Source organism: Fundulus heteroclitus, unplaced genomic scaffold, assembly GCF_011125445.2.
Source record: "Fundulus heteroclitus isolate FHET01 unplaced genomic scaffold, MU-UCD_Fhet_4.1 scaffold_65, whole genome shotgun sequence".
NCBI lineage: Eukaryota > Metazoa > Chordata > Actinopteri > Cyprinodontiformes > Fundulidae > Fundulus > Fundulus heteroclitus.
Window position 1 is genome coordinate 18,157 of NW_023397088.1, and position 18,425 is coordinate 36,581.

At 39.9% G+C, this 18,425-nt stretch overlaps 1 protein-coding gene across 1 annotated transcript in view; it reads right to left on the bottom strand.

Annotated features, from left to right (window-relative positions):
- Nucleotides 1–4,449: 4,449 nt before the first annotated feature.
- The window catches only part of LOC118561493 (NLR family CARD domain-containing protein 3-like), an 85,164-nt gene continuing 71,188 nt past the window's right edge, over nucleotides 4,450–18,425 (bottom strand). Inside the window, exons 6-9 of the mRNA XM_036133628.1 lie at nucleotides 15,287–15,463; nucleotides 11,228–11,404; nucleotides 5,261–5,431; nucleotides 4,450–4,579 (exon numbers count right to left, since the gene is read on the bottom strand). Coding sequence (XP_035989521.1) covers nucleotides 4,573–4,579; nucleotides 5,261–5,431; nucleotides 11,228–11,404; nucleotides 15,287–15,463 — 532 coding nt within the window. The 3' untranslated portion in view covers nucleotides 4,450–4,572. The remainder of the gene's footprint in view (nucleotides 4,580–5,260; nucleotides 5,432–11,227; nucleotides 11,405–15,286; nucleotides 15,464–18,425) is intronic.

Genomic DNA, 18,425 nt, shown 5'->3' on the forward strand with positions numbered 1-18,425 from the left:
ACCAATCAGGCCCGAAATCTGGGAGTAGTGATGGACTCAGACCTGAACCTTCAAAAGCATCTAAAGACAATTACAATGTCAGCTTTCTATCACCTGAAGAACATTTCTAGGATTAAAGGACTGATGTCTCAGCAGGATCTGGAAAAACTAATCCATGCGTTTATATTTAGTAGAATTGATTACTGCAACGGTGTTTTCACAGGACTTCCTAAAAAGTGGGTCAGACAGCTGCAGCTGATCCAGAACGCTGCTGCCCGCGTCCTCACCAAGACTAAGAAAGTAGAGCACATAACCCCAGTTCTTAAGTCCTTACACTGGCTCCCTGTATCTCAGAGAATAGACTTTAAAATACTTCTGTTAGTCTATAAATCCTTAAATGGCTTAGCACCTAAATACATCACAGACTTGTTATCAGTGTATCAACCCTCCAGACCACTAAGGTCTTCTGGCTCCAGCCTTCTCTGCATACCTAGAACCAGAACTAAACAAGGAGAAGCAGCATTTAGTTCCTATGCTCCGCTTATCTGGAACAAACTTCCAGAAAACTGTAAAAGTGCGGAAAGCCTGAGTTCTTTTAAATCAAGATTAAAAACACATCTGTTTAAAATTGCCTTTGACTGTTCTAGTTAAACAGTTTTACTGTTTTTAATGTTCTTTTTTGTTACTATATTCTATCCCTACTTGCTTTTATTCAATTTTCTATCTACATTTTATTATTTTGGTATATCTTAATCATGTAAAGCACTTTGTATTGTCTTGTACTGAATTGTGCTATATAAATAAATTTGCCTTGCCTTGCCTTGCAGGTGTTTGGAGTTAATTAGCTGATTAGGGTGGGACACCAGGAGTTTTCATTATTTAACACTTTTACTATATTCTAATTTTATGAAACTGAATTTTGGGTTTTCATTCTTTGTAAACCAGAATTAGAATAATTATAAGAAATAAAGGCTTGAAATATTTCACTCTGTGTAACAAATCTATGAGTTTCACTTTGTAAAATTAGTGACAAATAAAATAGAGTTTTTTCACAATATTCAACTTTTGTTAAATATATTAGTAAATAGGTCTATTTTATTTCTGTAAAATTCTTATTATTCATAAATATTCAGGGATTTTTTAATAAAATATTTTTGGGATGAAACTTAAAATTTCACATGTAGTAGAAATTAGATGGTTAATATTAAAAATATTATGTGGACTAACTTGGGGAAATTGAATTCATGTTACAATGATGGACATTTTAAAGTATTTTCACATCAGACAGTAACAGATGGAGGGTTATTTAATAAACATTAAATAACTTAAAAACCTGCGTAATGGCCCAACACTAAATCAAGCTTTTTAAATCCTCCTGCTGTTTTTACCAGAGGTTAACATGTTCTACAGAGCCCTGGTGGAGAATCCATTTCCCAGTTTGGTTACTACTACTCCTGACCAAGAACCTTAGCGGCTCTTTGGGACCAATGTGATGATGAGACAGCAGGCCCAGCAGGTCCAAAGGTTAGACATCATGATAGAAACTGCAGAGCAGATTTCTTAGAAAGGATTTCTATTAAAGCCTCATGCAAGGCTCATGTTGAATATTCTCTTAGATGTCGTCCGAGTTCTTTATTATCTCATTAGAAAATGTGCTGACAAATCAGAAATTCATCAATGATTGTTGCTGTTTCTGTTTCAGACTGATGGCACCATGATGGTGACAATGGATGCCAACTTTGGCCTTGTGAGAAAAAGGAGCTCTGGAAGAAGTGTGACAGAGGCCTTGATGGTAGCAGCATGTTTGTGAGGATGATGAAGATGGAGAAGAAGATCTCCTGTCACATCCTGATGGCTCCAAACCAACTGAAGGGAGAAAATATTGTCATATTTCTCCTGTCATTCCTGTGTCATCAGTCCTCATTGCCTCTAAATGATGTTTCTGATAGAGAACAAACTGATTTCTGCATTTGCAGATGTTAAGTGTTGGGATCCTGAGTTTCTTTGAGATAATCTGGATTTTGTTCCAGTTATAATAGCTTGACTGATGACCTCTGTTTTCTCCATTGATCAGGACTGTAGCAACTTCAAAGCTGCAAATTTACTTGGATCCAAAAGCAGCAAAGCAAACGTGACGTAACTGGTGTATGTGGAGCTGCTGCCGCCATGAAATACCATTAATGTTGTTGAACATGACTGGTGGAGAAAGGTGCGTTCATTAATCTGTGCAGAAGTCATTACCTGTGGTTAAAAATGGAAAAGCCTCAAATGCTTTCCAGAAATGCTGAATTCTCTGTTTTTTCCTCTATTTTCTCATGTATTGGTGATGGCCGAGTAGTGTCCATGTTATTCTGAGCAACAGAAAACTAATGAGTCCAACAGCGCCACCAAGTCACACTAGGAATAAAACAGGTTTGACATCGCAGGGGTGAGCAGTGCATTTAAAAGCAACAAGATTAAAAGTTTAACAACTTTACTAGGATAAAAATAAAGCCTACAAAGTGTACAGTGGATGATAGCTAAAAGCTTTCCTAAAAGTGCAACGGCCCGTTAAAATGGTTCCAAAGTGCAGCAGCAAAACTAAAAGCTCCAGCGGTGTCAGCAGTCAGAGGGTACCGAGGACCAGCCGCTCCCGCTCGGCGTCCTTCTGCAGTCCACCCCCCAGCTATCCATCCAGCGGTAGAGCCGGTGGGGCCAGCGTCTCCCCCGAGCCTCTTCTCCATCCTGCCCTCGTCCCTGGCTCGGATGGCTCCGCCTCCATCCAGCCAACGTGCGCAGCAACGTCAGCGACAGGTCCCGGCTCAGGTGCGCCTCCTCACCATGGCCCCACTACGGCCTCGCTGCTCCCGGTCCCGGGCTTTACTTCTGCCTCCACCCAGTCTGGATCTGCCGCGTCCCCATCACTGCTCGTTCTCGTCGCGGTGCCGGTAAACGGCGATTCTCTGATGATGCCTCCGCTGCTTCCTCCCCATCACATCTGGGCTGCCGGCCGGCCGGGCGCTCTGTCTCTCTCTCCTCCTCCCGTCACTGGCTGTGGCCGCCCCTTTTCTTCCTGTCTCCCATCACTCATGATGGGATACACCTGTGGAATCAGTCGCTGGCCAGAGGGAGGGAGTAGGAACCGGTGTCTCCTTCAAAAAGCATGCACACAAATATCCACCAAGCATGCGACAAAGCAAAGCTGGAACCACAACATGCACATAAAACAGCCTCCTTCCTACACATTGATCAGTTTGTTCTTCTGGAAACAGGCTTGCAGATCCACAATCTGTCATCAGTGAGCTGCTGAAAAGATGTCAGGACAAAAACATTCATCTGCATTTCATAGACGACGTTGAACATTTATTGGGAATCAAGTGAGACACGACCTGCTGATGTTTGATTCTAATGGATGTTTTAAAGCTAGAAACTGAACCAAAGCATCCAGATAACTTGTTAAACTTCTGCTTTTAAACTCAGTTTTCACTAAATCTAGTAATCCCTGTTTGATGCATGAATCATTTTAATAACTCTTCATTTTAACCCCGACTTTAACTTTAAAATTCAACACATCTAAAATGATTTTCTATCTTTCTGTCTGTCTGCTTGGATGCCAGATGTCGTCTTTCTCAGATTATAAAGTTATTTATGTAACAGGGAGACGATCTAAGGATCCAGGTTCTATAGAACAGCTTTTGGTTCTGGTCCGTCTGAAATGTCCGGACAGGAAAGGAGAAAAAAAGGAAATGATTCATGTTTGAATTTATGATGAAAAGAGAAAATCTCTTTTCCTTCTTCAACGTCCACAGTGGACTTCATGAGGAGCTGCAGGTGAAGGTTTTACCCCCACAGTCCCTAAACAGGATTAAAATCTATGTTCTGACCTCCGCAGAGCAGAGCTGCATGATGAGCCACAGATCCAACAGAACCAGAACCGTTCTGCAGGAAGAACAGAGAAAATCCTCCAAACAAGATCTGAAAGTCTCTGAGCTGCTGCAGAAAGTGTTTCCATGCTCACCAAAGGAGAAGCTGGAGCAGATTAAACTTTATCTTTACTCACTTTTAGATTTTACCTTCAGAAAGAAGGAAATAAAACTGATTTTATTTAAAATCATGAAGAAAAGCTTCATCCTCTGATTCAAGAAACCATCATTTACTCACTGAGCTGTTTGCAGCAACAGATAAAATGACCAGAGCTGCCCAAACATTTGCAGAAAACATCTAAAATATCCTGAAAAACCTCCAGAAACTGCATCACAATGAAGCAAACATGCAGCCTGAAAACTTTAGAGTTGAGCTTTATTTCAGATTTCTTGGTTACAGACTGAAAATGAACCAGAGAGAAAAAAGATCAACTTTCCAGTTTCATTAGATTCAGATCAAAACTACATGGAGCCACTAAATGCAGTTTAGTTTTCATTTCATCCTCATTGGTCCACAGAGACAAACAATATCAGACACTAAATGACAGACATGATCAGATAAACAGGATCAACATCTCTAAAGTCAGAGTTCATCATCAGGATCCAGTCAGAGTCTCTTTAAACTCAAACTGCTGCAGCTTCAACCTCTGGGTCATGAGGACAGCTCAGCTTCTCTCCTCTACTAAGATCATCACCACCTTCAGAGAGAAGAAGGAGAAACAGGGGAGATCAGTAAGTGTTTCCAGCCCCTGGAAGCTGAACATGAACATCTTATCTGTTTGTGAAACATCAGCTGACTAAGAAACATGGAGGCTGTCCCTGAACACATCTGGATGAAACTACTGAGAGAAGGACATATGTCCAGATGTGCTGAGTGGACTTCAGCAGAGCTTCTGTTTTGTAGAAAGACCACATGGTGACTAAATGTAATGATGGGCTGTGAAATCAGTGATCTGCAGGCTGCAGTCAGACTGATCTCAGAGCTGTGACTAAGATGAAACTGATCAGCTGTTTCCTGTTGAAATGAGAGAACAAAGAGTCTGAGATCAGATCTGATGCTCCACAGCTTGATGAATGAGGACCACTGTCTCTAGACATGGTGGAAGGCTGTCAGCTGGAATCCAACTGCATTTCCTGGATACATGAACACAACAACAACAGTCATCTTCACATGGACACAAAGACAGGAACACAACAAGCTGCTGGCTCCTCTGATTGGCTGATTGTTGTCTTTGTGTCCAATCAAGAAGCCTGTCACCATTCTCCTCCCACTGAGAAGCTGCAGCTTTACTGGAAACACTGGATCTTTGCTTTGGTACCAACTGGGTTCAGAACAGTTCTGCTGACAGCAGCTGGACTCACTCCAACCATCTACTTACAGAGTCTTCAGTTTGTAGTCTGGACTTTTTACAAGATCCTCCAGCTGCTGAACATCTGACTCCTTCAGGTCATTTCCGCTGAGGTCCAGTTCTTTCAGACGGGACGCATTGGACTTCAGAGCCGAAGACAGAGAACCACAGCTGATCTTTGACAAACTGCAGCCAATTACTCTGAGTAAAGAATAAAAGATGTGAGCTGAAACCAACAGGATGTAGGTTCTAGCAGTCCAACAGAACCAGTTATAGAGCTCTCATTAATATTAATGACAACAAGCTGCTACTTCAATAAAGACCTGTAGTCCGTGGGCCAGAATCTGTAGGACGTCTCCTTAAGAACGGAGAGGGGGCAACTTTCTTGCACTTGGATAAGTTGCTACACATAGCAGTGATCTCAAAACACCAATGTTCCTACATTTTCGCTTGCACATTAATAAGTTATAGCTGATAAAAAATATAAATATTACGTTCCGGTCCAAGAGGTCACATGATTCGAGTTTTGCTGCTCAGCCAATCAGATCGCTGAATTGTCAGCTGTGCAAGTTCAACCAGTTCATCATGGTTGTGTCCGTAAGGTGTTTGCATCTATCTCCAGATGAAGAAAGCCCAATAATAGCATTTTCGGGTGCCAGTGTGCAGAGATCTTGATGGCAAGGAAAAATAAACAGCGCAGTCTATCCATCCATCCATCCATACATACATCCATCCATACATACATCCATTTTCTAACACGCTTATCCCTGCTGGGTTCGCGAGGAGTGCCAGTGCCGATCTCCAGCTGTCAATGGGCGAGAGCAGGGTACAACCTGAACAGGTCGCCAGTCCATCGCAGGGCAGAAATAGCCCAGACTTTTGCCCATTTCATTGTGATATCACCAAGACCTGCTGCACAGGTGTCGTGCCAAACGACTTATCCCCGGCAGAATTTTTATCCCCTGTGTCGGGAGAGTGCTTGAAATCAATAAAACTTTTAACCTCCAGCGTTGGGAAGTCTAAATATTTTTAAAGATCACATAATAAAATTAAACAGATTTTTTGAAACTCTTAAATTTTTTAAATATTATTAAAAGCCACATCTCGTTTTATTAATATGGTTAATATTTCTATATTGTTCTTGGTTGAATTAAAATCTTATTAGATCTGATAATTTTGGTTGTACATTTATTCAGTGTTCATTTGATGACACGTGAAATCACGTGTCATCACTTTAAATGATACACTTTAAATGATCTGTTCATGCAGGTTTATCTACCAAAAAAGAAAAAGAAAAAAGACGAACAAGTAGACAGCTGTGATGGACTCAGGAAGGCGGATTTGTGGTTTCAATAGACAGACATGTGACATTCTAATAACATAAAGCTGATAATTTGGTGACACATCTGGAAATGTGCACAGAGCCGTTTACTTTCTCAGAACGTGTTATATTGAGTGATCAGTAGAAGTTTAACCGACATAGCAATCCCTTATGATAGCACTAACAAGTGTTACATGTTGAGTTTTAACCCACTAACTGAACGATAATGTAACGACACCATTGCTATATTTCATTAAGAAAAGTAAAACATCTTAATATCCACGCCTAATAGGTCGGAGATGAGGCGGAGTTGACTGGATTCATTCTTCCAGCTGAATGAGCTCCCGACACAGGGGATACAAATTCTGGCAGGAATAAGTCGTTTGACACGATACCTGTGCAGCAGGTCTTGGTGATATCACAGTAAAATGGGCAAAAGTCTGGGCTATTTCTGCCCTGTGATAGACTGGCGACCTGTCCGGCACCGGCACCCCTCGCGAACCCAGCAGGGATAAAAGCGTGTTAGAAAATGGATGATGGATGGTCTGGGCTATTTCCTTTTGCTGCCATCAAGATCTCTGCACACTGGCACCAGAAAATGCTATTACTGGGCTTTCTTTCTCTGGAAACAAAAGCAAACACCTTACGGACGCAACTATGATGAACTGGTTGAACTCGCACAGCTGACAATACAGCGATCTGATTGGCTGAGCAGCAAAACTCGAATTATGTGACCTCTTGGACCGGAATGCTATAGTTTAGATTTTTCTATTGGCTTAAACTTATTAATGTGCAAGTGAAAACGTGGGAACATTGCTGTTTTGAGATCACTGCAATGTGTAGCAACTTATCCAACTGCAAGAAAGTTGCCCCCTGACAGTTCATACGAAAAGTCATCGTACAGATTCTGGCCCTACTGCTGACTTCAGCTAACCTGACTCTCACCAGATGGATTTCGTTTCGCTTAGCTCCACTCATCGATCTGGGACAGATCCATAGGAATGGCTTTTTCAGAAGGCTGGGCCTTATCAAAAATCCTTGCATATGATTGGATAAGCCACTTGTCTGTCATCTTTATCGACGTGCTATTTCAACCACTCACACCGAAGCCAACCCGTGACGCTGATGAGAGCGACAGATTAATCTCTTACCAAATCTGGTCGGGAGAAGTGCGAAAACATCGTTTCCACCAACAAAAGCCTTCAGAGCCATTCTCTGATGTTCTTTTAATAAAACAATATTAGGTAGATTGGACAACATGGAAGAAATAGCAGCATTAATGTTCACGCTTGCTTCCTCGATGCGAGCCGCCATTGTTGTCTGAATCAAAACTGTCTCACGGTCGCTTCTCCACTACGTCACATCTATGAAACTCCAGCCCTGCGTCCTGATTGGTTGGACAATAAAATTGGTTGAAGAAATCAATTTCTATGGATGTGAGTGAAGCTAGGCCGAGCTAAGCGGAACAAAATCCATCTGGCGAGAGTAAGTTTAGACTTCAGCTCTTCAACAATTAATAATATTAGAACCTTCCATAGTTAAAAGTTGTTCAGCAGTTTTTACAGTCCTGGGGTCTCATTTATAAAACTTTGTTTGGAATCTGTACTAAAAGTGTACGCCAATAAAAAGAAAATGACGTATGGCAAAAAATAATTCAGATTAATAAAACCATTTACATGCACAACAGCACGCCATATTCCTTTATAGATCACAGCTGTACCTGTACATTTGGTACCAGGTTCTGCCCTCTACACACCCAGATTTAAACATAAACGGTTTATGCAAAGCACCTCATGACTGTTAATGTGTATAAAATGTGTCAGCTGATCATTTGTTCATCATGGTGACGTGGCAGCCACGGAGAAAAAGTAAAGTTGGGAAAATTTCCCAGAGAGGCGTTTATTAAATGTAGAAATCAGAGGTAAAAGCACAGATGTTGTCCACATTAAAACAAGTTGTTAATAAGGTGTTATAATAAGTTGTTAATAAAGTGTTAATTAATTAAGTTTTTAAAAAGTAAACGACATGTTGAAATTCCCCTGTGGCTTTGCTTTCAGATCCACATTCAGAGGAGAGAGGTTTCCATCATTATTAACCCCCCCCCCCCCCAAAAAAAAAAAAGGTGATGACTGCCTGGGTGTGAGCAGAAAAGCCTCCTTCTCTGCTCTCTGAGGGTTGGAGAGCTGCCTTTCAGCTCCTCAGAGGGAGGTGGAGCCACGTTCCCCTGTGGGTAACAGCACAATGCATGTTGGGAGTCAGAAGCAGGATATTGGCCAGTCCTCATTATTGGCCAGGAAATATTTGATCCCTGAATGCGCGTTTCCTCAATTCTCCATCTGCACGGTCTTCCAGCAGTGCCAATGCTTCCAGCGAGCAGCATTACGCACGAGTATGTTTGACTGTTTCCAGCAATTAAAGTGATTGCTGCTCACCTCGTCACAATAATCTGTGGAACACGTCACCCTGGTGATCATTGGAGAGAGGAATGTGAACACAGAAAACCCAGAGAAAATGTTTGCAGACTTTTTTTAAGACTTAAGACTTTTACTCGAGAATCAAGATTGCGCATTTCTGGTTCCATTTGTGCGTACACAGGGTTTACAAATACTTACTCAAATAGTAACAGAAATATCATCTCAACCATGTTAAAACAGAATTCCAGTCAACAAGGAAAAATCAGTGGATCATTAGCTATACCTAAAACTAATACGTCCATGGTGATTTAATGAATTTAGCATTAATCAATAAAAAATAAAAGCATAAATTATTGTCTCAATCACTGTTTATGGGGGCGGCCATTATTGCCCAAATAGGGGCAAAAATGGGCGCCCGACATCACATCCTGTAACACTTTGTGCAGTGAGGCACTGCGCTCTACAAGCTAAATCATCAGGAGCTGTTGCACACAGCTGCGATCAACAACGATTATTTTGGATTTCCAGAGGACTTCACTATTAAAATTTGCGAGAGCTATTGTTGAAGCAACAATGCTCACATGCATGGCAATTGGATGTTCCAATACATCGGGTAAAGGTGGAAATAACATTTTTTCACCTTGCTGATTCATGATCCACCATGGGCTGTTTTGTTGGAATACCTACTTGAAGAGGGAGGATTTGCCATCTAACTTCTGGCCAGAGAGAAAACACGTCGTCTGTAGTCAACATTTGGAAAAACAATGTTTTCAAGATGACATGAGAATGAGAATTATCGGTAGGTTTTTCTTTTTCATAATGTAGAATTTGCTGGGACATTTGTTTACACGACCAGAGGGACGGAGGGATACGACACATTTGGAAAGTATGCTCACTGTTGTGAAGCCCACTTATTTTATGCGACTTTGGTTTTATTTTTTCTTAAGTCGCTTGTACATTTTATGAGTTATGGGTTGCAGTTTTTTGGGCTTGTTTCTGAAAGTGAAGTGGCTTGTTTTGGCTCTAAACTAAGTGATGCTGAAATATCCCTCCGCCTCATAACGCGCTGCAGCTCATTCTGATAGCAGCAGACTAAACTCAGAAGGAACCGCTCTGCCCGTATTTTCTGCAGTTTATGGTTGCAATAACTGATGATAACTGTTGAAAGTAGATTAGGCGGTGCAGATCACCATTTTGAGCAGAGATTGGTTCTAAAGATGAGTTTTATACAAATTTTATAACATTGCAGAACCCAACCCATAAACCATACTTTAATGCTTATTTGTTGTCTTTGTATGTCTCTAAAATGTAAAATTAGTATTAATTTAAATTTAAATGCTTAATATCATGTCTATTTTTGTTTAAGAGTTATAAAAAATATTTTGCCATTAAAACGGATATTTGTTTACAAGGGGACAGATAGGGCATTGGGACTTGCTCTAGAGCCGATAACGTGACCTGACGTCACAAACTGGAAGGTGCCTGTACTGTTCTTCACCAAGATGGCTGCTCCCATAAAAGGACTTCCAAATGAAAATGACTCTTAATTATAAAAGCCTGTCATTTATTAAACAGTATGTAATAATTTTATATTTAAAGTACTTTCAGCAGTTTGAATTCTGATTTTGACCGGACCTCTTTAAAATCATTCTGTAAAAAATGTAAAAACATTATCTGAAACAATTTTTAAGAGATTAAAAACCTTCAAATAATACATCAGTATTTTGTATTTCTTCTAACTTTGTCTTTCTCAATTCGGGATAAAAGCTGCAACCATAAACTGATACTCAACTCATTCTATCATGTTTTCTGCTGATTATTTCATAAATCCTGGCAGGAAGTAGGAAAAAGAAAAATAACTTTAACTGGACCAAAGCAGTGAAGAAGAAAGCAGACTTTACCATGAAGATCCTCAGTGTGGATCAGTAGAATATGGTAAATGGCTTGTACAGCGCTTTAACTAGTCTTGATGACCTCCAAAGTGCTTTACACTACAGTTCAGTCATTCACCCATTCACACCCTGACAGTGGTGAGCTATGTTAGTAGCCACAGAGGTGTGGCTGCCATGCACCGGCGCCACCGGTCCAGCAGGCAATGCGGGTGAAGTGTCTTGCCCAAGGACACAACGACAGACACAGACAGAGCGGGGAATCTAACCGGCGACCCGCCAATTGCAAGACGAACTCCCTAACCTCTGTGCCACATCGCCCCAGGAATATCAGCCACATCACAAATATCAGAACTAAAACATGGAGTCTGACCTCAATATCTGTAGTTTGCAGAGGGGAGTCTGGAGAAAACCACAGAGCTCCTTCACTCCAGCATCTTTCAAGTTGTAGTTGTAGCTCAGGTCCAGTTCTGTCAGATGGGAGGGGTTGGACTTCAGAGCAGAACCCAGAGAAGAACAGTTGATCTCTGACAAACTGCAGTCCTTCAATCTGAATTAAAAATATAACTGATGTGAGCTGAAGCCAACAGGATGCAAGTTATGAAATATGAACAAATAAGTAATAAAATTAAATTAATAATTTCCCTGAATGTAAAAGTGAATGCATGAATACATGACTGAGAACAGAAGCGCTTCTACCTGTTCTACTGTCAGACAGGATGCTGCATCACAAACAGAACCAGTCTGATATCAATGTTATCAGCAAAGAAAGCAGAACAAATTCCCAACAAACATCAGATTTCTTCATCCAACCATCCAAGCTGAGATTTAACTGGAGGCCATCAGTTCAGAGCTCAATGTTGCTTCAGTCCAGAAGGTGGAGCCCAGAACAAATGCACCTTTTCCAGTTTTTTTTACTCTGCAGAACATGTGTACTGGAAGGTGTTTTTTTTAACTCAAATCTCAAACTCTCTCATGTTAAAAGCACAGAACTATTAAACACACAAGAACTTGCCATTAGCACACATTAATGCTGAAACAAAGATAAAAAAACTTTGCTAATACGACTCACACAAAATTTACAATCAGGCAACAAAATACCACACAAGAGCAATTTAACAATTATGATATATGATTCGGAAACAAATCTTTTATCTTTAGCTTCCTAACATGAATGGCTTTAGTTTTTTTGTCAGACATATTTTGATATATTTTATTAATAATGCTTTTTAAAAGCCCAACAAATGTTGTGAAAAGCTTCCCAAATTTTTACAACCTGGCCTTAAGCTATTTTTGTTCCAGCTCAATGTGTTCAAAAGAAGCCTAATTGGGTGGACCCCTGCCTAATTTGGCAACACTAACTACACTGTTGCTTTTTGTTTGTTCATTTTTTTTAGATTTTGGGATTTTATTAGGAATTTCTCTCTCAGCGCTGTAGGAGTGGTCACGGAGCCACCGTTCAGCCTGAAGCATATGAAAAGAATTCCAATCACACTGAGAGGGTCTGGGAGACGTATCGTCATCAGCACTTCATCAGCAGTGTTGTCGAGTTACTTATTTATTGAGTCGCAGGTTGCGGTTTTTTGGGCTTTTTTGAAAGTGAAGTAACTTATTTGAGCTCTAAAATAAGCGACAATAAACACGGAGACCTGCTTGCGCTGCCATGCTTCAGACACAGAACTGGCTGAACATCTCCCCACCCCTCCGGTTCACACACTACTACCTATAGAAAAAAATATACTAGACACCTCATTACGGAAAGGAGAGTGTCTTGTATCGCCGCCATATTGGCTGGGTTTTTTCTACTCAAGGCTGACAGGAGCCGACGGAAATAAAGACAGAGGGAGCAAGTTTGCCCATATTTTATGCAGTTTACGGTTGCAATAACTGCTGGAAGTAGATTATGGGTTGCAGATCACCATTCTAGCATGATATTCTGAAGATACGTTTTTTCGTGCTGATAATATTGCAGAAACCTAACCCATAAACAATACTTTAATGCTTATTAGTTTGTTGTCTCTGTATTTGACAAAGTAAGGCTGAATCACATTACCAGATGAAATACCCGGGAGTTACAGTGTCAGCACATGCAACAAGCTCTGCTAAACGGTTCTCTTTCAAGGATATTGAGTTCCTGCCTCACTTGGAAACAAGGAGTAAGACATGAATCACCTAGAAATTATAAACCCTTTTCCAGACTTTTAAAAACAAAAACATTGTGTGCACGTACATATTAACAGCACGCAAAAATATGAAGAAATTTTGTTGGTGTGTACAGAAAGCTCAGGATTAGATGATTAGTTAGGATTAGATGTGTGTGAGAGACAGTGAAAAAAGAACAATAACCAATGAACAATAATTAATAATAATTATACTATGTGTGAAAAACGTATTTCAGCATGAGAACACATTTGTTTACACATAGTGTATACATCGTGGAGTGACACGTCTATGCATACTATGTCTGAACCCAGGTAATATTGACTCAAATACAGATAATTTAAGCCAGAATAAAAGCGCTGCAGGCCTGAGTGGTTGCTTAGGTTTGTTGTGGCTAAAAACAAACATCCAGTTCACTTGATGAGCAAATCAACTAAAATCAAGTGAACTTGTTAGGTTCATGGAGCCCAAATCCTTTAGTTTGGACTGGATGGGGAAGGCTAGATGGGGGATCCCTTTAATGTGAAGCTGGTCCAGATGAGGAGGCAGGTGAGGGTAAAGGTCAACCCTCAAGGTCGTCCAGGGCAGCAACATGTGAAGCCAAAGCAGCTGAAAAAAACGTCTGCTCTTCCAGCGGGTCCAAAGATTGGCTCTGGTCCACTCTGGACAGTAACAGCTCTTAGCTCCTATTGAAATATTTACAAAACTCATTTTCTTCTCACATTGAGTAAGTAAGAGTTTAACTGGACAATAATGTTAGCAATTATTTAATATACAGTAAAACCAGCTGCTACCTCATTGAAATACATGCTAATAGTGCTTAGCATTGCTAACTTTGGCTCAATGCATCATTCTGAAGCAGCAGAAAACACAAAGTCTTTTATCTCCAGTTTGCTTTTTAAAGTCTGTCACATGTCTCTAACTTTGCATTAACATCAGTAGTAGACAGCTTTAATCTCTCATCATTATAATTTTGCTCCACACTGGGCCCTATGGCTTCTCTGCTCATGCCTGTGCATATTCTCAATCATCAGAATGATGATTGCCATGTTGCCATGACTCTGATTATCATCAGAGTCATGGCAACTACAACAGGATTAAATCCAATGTGATATATTAAAGAATTATTGTTGTTCTTTGACAGTCTATTTTGGGAAAAACTGGTTAGTTATATAACTTGTTTAGCTTCTTTATATAACTTGTTTTAATTTGTATACTTATATCATGGGAAAACCTGTTCAGTTATATACATTTGTACACTTATATTATGGGAAGAACTGGTAGTTGTTTTTGAGTTCACATAAAACTAAGAGCAACATATATGCCCGTGCTCTGAGTTTTACCTGTTATTTGGTTTCTCACATAAACCTAAGAACATGTGTTATTTTGTTATAACTTGTTTTTAACTTGTGGTGGGAACTTATGACATTGTATTGTGGGAAAGACTGATTCAATCTCTGTATTCCTTATTTTGCTTATATTTGTTGGACTGCTTTCGCAATGTTATTTTAATTCGCACATCGCTGAGATGCTGGGAATGGTTTCTGTTTTTGAAACATGTTTTGGGAAATGGGCGGCTGTGGAGGGAGACGTGGCCATTCTCGCTCCACACCTGGTCCTGTGTTTATAAGTATGTTAAGAGGAGACTTCCCTCAATCCGGTGAGTCTGCCGTGGGTTTGTGGACGCCTGGCCACGTGTGTGTTTTCTCTAAACCTGGATTGAGGGCTCCTAGTTCCATGTCAATGGTAAGAGCTGATTCTGAGAATCTGTTAAACATCACGTCTGTTTGAAAGCTTGTCGGCATTAATGCTTGCTACTTTACGTGTGTGAAGTGCTTGCTGGTTTGTGTTGCTATTTTCTTTGGGGAATAATAAAGGGCATAATTATTCAATCAGAAATAGTGTTTGAGCCCGTATTTGTGTCTTGCCGATCTCTCCCGATACCTTACTTTTTCATAAAACACAAGGATAGCAGATTTTCACTCAGTTTCTGTGAAAACGTTTCAACACCTGATCCAGGAGTCTTTGACAATCTTGAAGGCTCTCAGTTGAGCAACGTGGAGTTTAGGAGTTGCTGTTTTTAGGCAATAAATCCTGACAAGAAGTTGGAAAAAGAAAGAAACGTTAACTGGACCAAAGCAGTGAAGAAGAAAGCAGACTTTACCATGAAGATCCTCAGTGTGGATCAGTAGAATATCAGCCAGATGTCTGCAGTTTAGTGTCAACACAACTTTCACATCACAAATATCAGAACTAAAACATGGAGTCTGACCTCAATATCTGTAGTTTGCAGAGGGGAGTCTGGAGAAAACCACAGAGCTCCTTCATTCCAGCATCTTTCAGGTCTTTGTTGTAGCTCAGGTCCAGTTCTGTCAGATGGGAGGGGTTGGACTTCAGAGCCAATCCCAGAGAAGAACAGCTGATCTCTGACAGACTGCAGTCATCCAATCTGGATAAAGAATAAAAGATGTGAGCTGAAACCAACAGGATGCAGGTTAAAACTGAAATATGAACAAATAATTATTAAAATGTAGAAAATGAATGTAAAAGTCCCAGAAACATGATGAACTGATGTCTGATCTTTGATCCAGTAGAACTGATTTAAAAAGTTAAACCCAGCAAAACCAGAACATGTTATCATGACATGTGAAGTAGAGGCTTAAATTTTTTTGTGAATCCCATGACGAATCCCGCGGAATGGGAGTCAACATAAGTAAATATCACGTGATTGGGATGGTACAGGATTAAATATCATCGGGAGCAGGCGGGAGCAAACCAATAGCAGGTACAATAAACTAGGATCAATGTCAAAAAAATTAAATAAAATAGAAAATAAAAAATGTAGGATTGCCATGTTTTTTTCCCAAGAAACCTAAACTATAATGCGAATCAAAAGAACTACACAACCCAAAAGCCAACCTTACTTCTGATCTATGTTTTCCACCCGCGCTCAAAAACAGCAATGAGGGGAGAAACCATTAGTGGTGAACTCAACCTGGAAAAGATGAATTTGCAACACAAAGTCAGAGGTAAGGAATTATCTATTAAACTCACGGAGATGACTGGAAAATTGCAAATAATAACAAACTTGACAAGAGTTGAATGTCAGTGTTAACACTCAGTACCCTGCTTGTAAAATGTGTTTCAGCCAATAACTTAAAACTACTTTATTATTTTATTCAGTATTATTTGAACAGTTGTGTTTTTTTCTGTTTTAACCCACTAATTGAATGTGGTAACACTTATTTTTCACTTTTTAACAAAAGTAATACATGTCTACTTCCAACTCTGATCGGATAAAAATGAGACGGAGCTGACTGGACCGGTTTTTCCTGGGTCAAGTAAGCTCGTCTCCAGCTCCACAGCGCCCCCGAAAATCAACATAATCTCACTCTTAACTTTTGGTAAAAGTTGAGAGGTCTGTCCAAGAATGTGTTTAATGTTCAATGACTGAATTGATTCTGATAGATAGAATCCTAATTAGTGTGTGGATATTTTCTTGCAAATGGACAAATACTATGCTTGTATCATATTCAACTTTTTTGTTTACAAATTAGTTTTTAACTATTGAAATACATTATCTAAATTGTGAAAGTAATGTCTTTACATATTTAAAACTTTTCTTTACCACACACTTAACACTCTACAATACATCATAATTTTTCTCATATTGTTGTTGTATCAAATAGCTCCTGCAATTACTTTGACAGCAAAGCTGCACAGCCCTGCCTGTAGAATCCTGACAATAGGAAACAATTACTTAATAAATTAGTAAAAGGCAACATTTTGTCATAGTTTGAGTTCTGTTTTAGTTTTGGTTCTGTCTTAAATTTGGTTTATGTCATAGTTTGGGTTTTAGTTTGATTTTGTACTCTGATTTTGTTTATGTAATTAGTTTACTTGTGTTCTGCCACTGTCTAGTTTTCTGTTTTGAGTTTTCTTTTGTGCGCCAGCTTAAGCCTGCTCGAGAGCAGGTTTATTTCACATAAACAAGATTAGATCACGGCTGTATAAGCGGAGGAGATAGGGAAGTCTGGCGCAGCCATGTCCATTTTTACGACAACAACCTGTTGCGGAAGGTGCAATAATAATTTGCAGAGTTTTTCGAATTAATCGTGTATTGCGCAATAGACAGGATCCTTTAGCGCAGCGCGACAGTGTAATTGTAGAGAGATTTTCTTGGTGGCTGTTGTAAACAGACAAACGTCATCTAACAGTGGCTTTTAAAGAGGAAAAAGTTGTGTTGGAGCCATAAATCTAAAATATTATAATTAAGTTATTTGTATGATGGTTTGCTTTTTATTTTTATCCTACTAAGTAGGAAGATTTGTTCAGGCTATTTTATTATGAAGTTTAGTTTACTTTGAAAGGCTTGCTTCCTGTTGAGGAAAAAACTATGGATGGATTATCTAGACACGGAGCAATACAGTTTTACCGTGTAAACTGTGTATGACTTGGAAAAGAAGGAACTTCATTTTTTATAGATAAAGATTTTTTTTGGTAAAATTCCCAGTTTGCACGTGTCCTTTACTTCCATTGTCTAAGGAATGACACCGAAATTTGGATCACTTGACATAACAAGTGCCTTTTTAAAATAAAGTATAAAAATGAATGGCTACCATTTTGTAGAATATTCTTGTATTTCACTTTTACTTGTCCCCATGTTCTAGTGGGTCCCGTGGAGGCTCTGATATAAAAGAACAAAGTAAATATAAAATTATTAAAATGCAAAAATTCATACTGTAGAAAGTGATAGAAACATCTACCATGGACAGTATTTACGCATTAATCTGTCTGCTACTTTTTGCTAGCCCTCTCTCCTGGCTTTAGCAGACTTTGAGGTGTTCGTTTTAATTAATGACTCAAATTCGGCATAACCTTCCAAGCTCGTGTTCTGCTTGGGAGAAAAACTGTGGGCATTCTTTGGCCATGCTGAACAGCATATAGCAGCATTGCTGATCATTGTTTCTACTATCGATACATTTCCCCTTTTAAAGGCATACTATGCAACATTTTTCAGTTAATTAATGTGTTCCATACCGTTTTGGATGATTAAATGAGTCATTTCAGGTCCAACAAAGGTTTTCTCGGCCGCCCTGGGGGTCTGTGGGGGAAATACCGGCTTGGCGCCGCCTCGCCAAGATAGCACTGCGGGAAGCCCTGATGTTCATACCTTCACTGTGTTAGTCATTGTTTGTAGCTACTGCCGTTTTTTTACTTTTCGTTGTGTTCGCCTGTCTGCTAAGCTCAAAACAACCGCGCCTGGCTTGACGGGGAAACCAGAACAGCTGAGCATCTTAATGACAGTGCACTTTTACTTTCGCCCTCTGGGGGGAGCCTCGCTGGAAAATCAACCCCGGTTGCATAGTATACCTTTAAACAAACGCATGACCGCGCAGTTGTCTCAGATA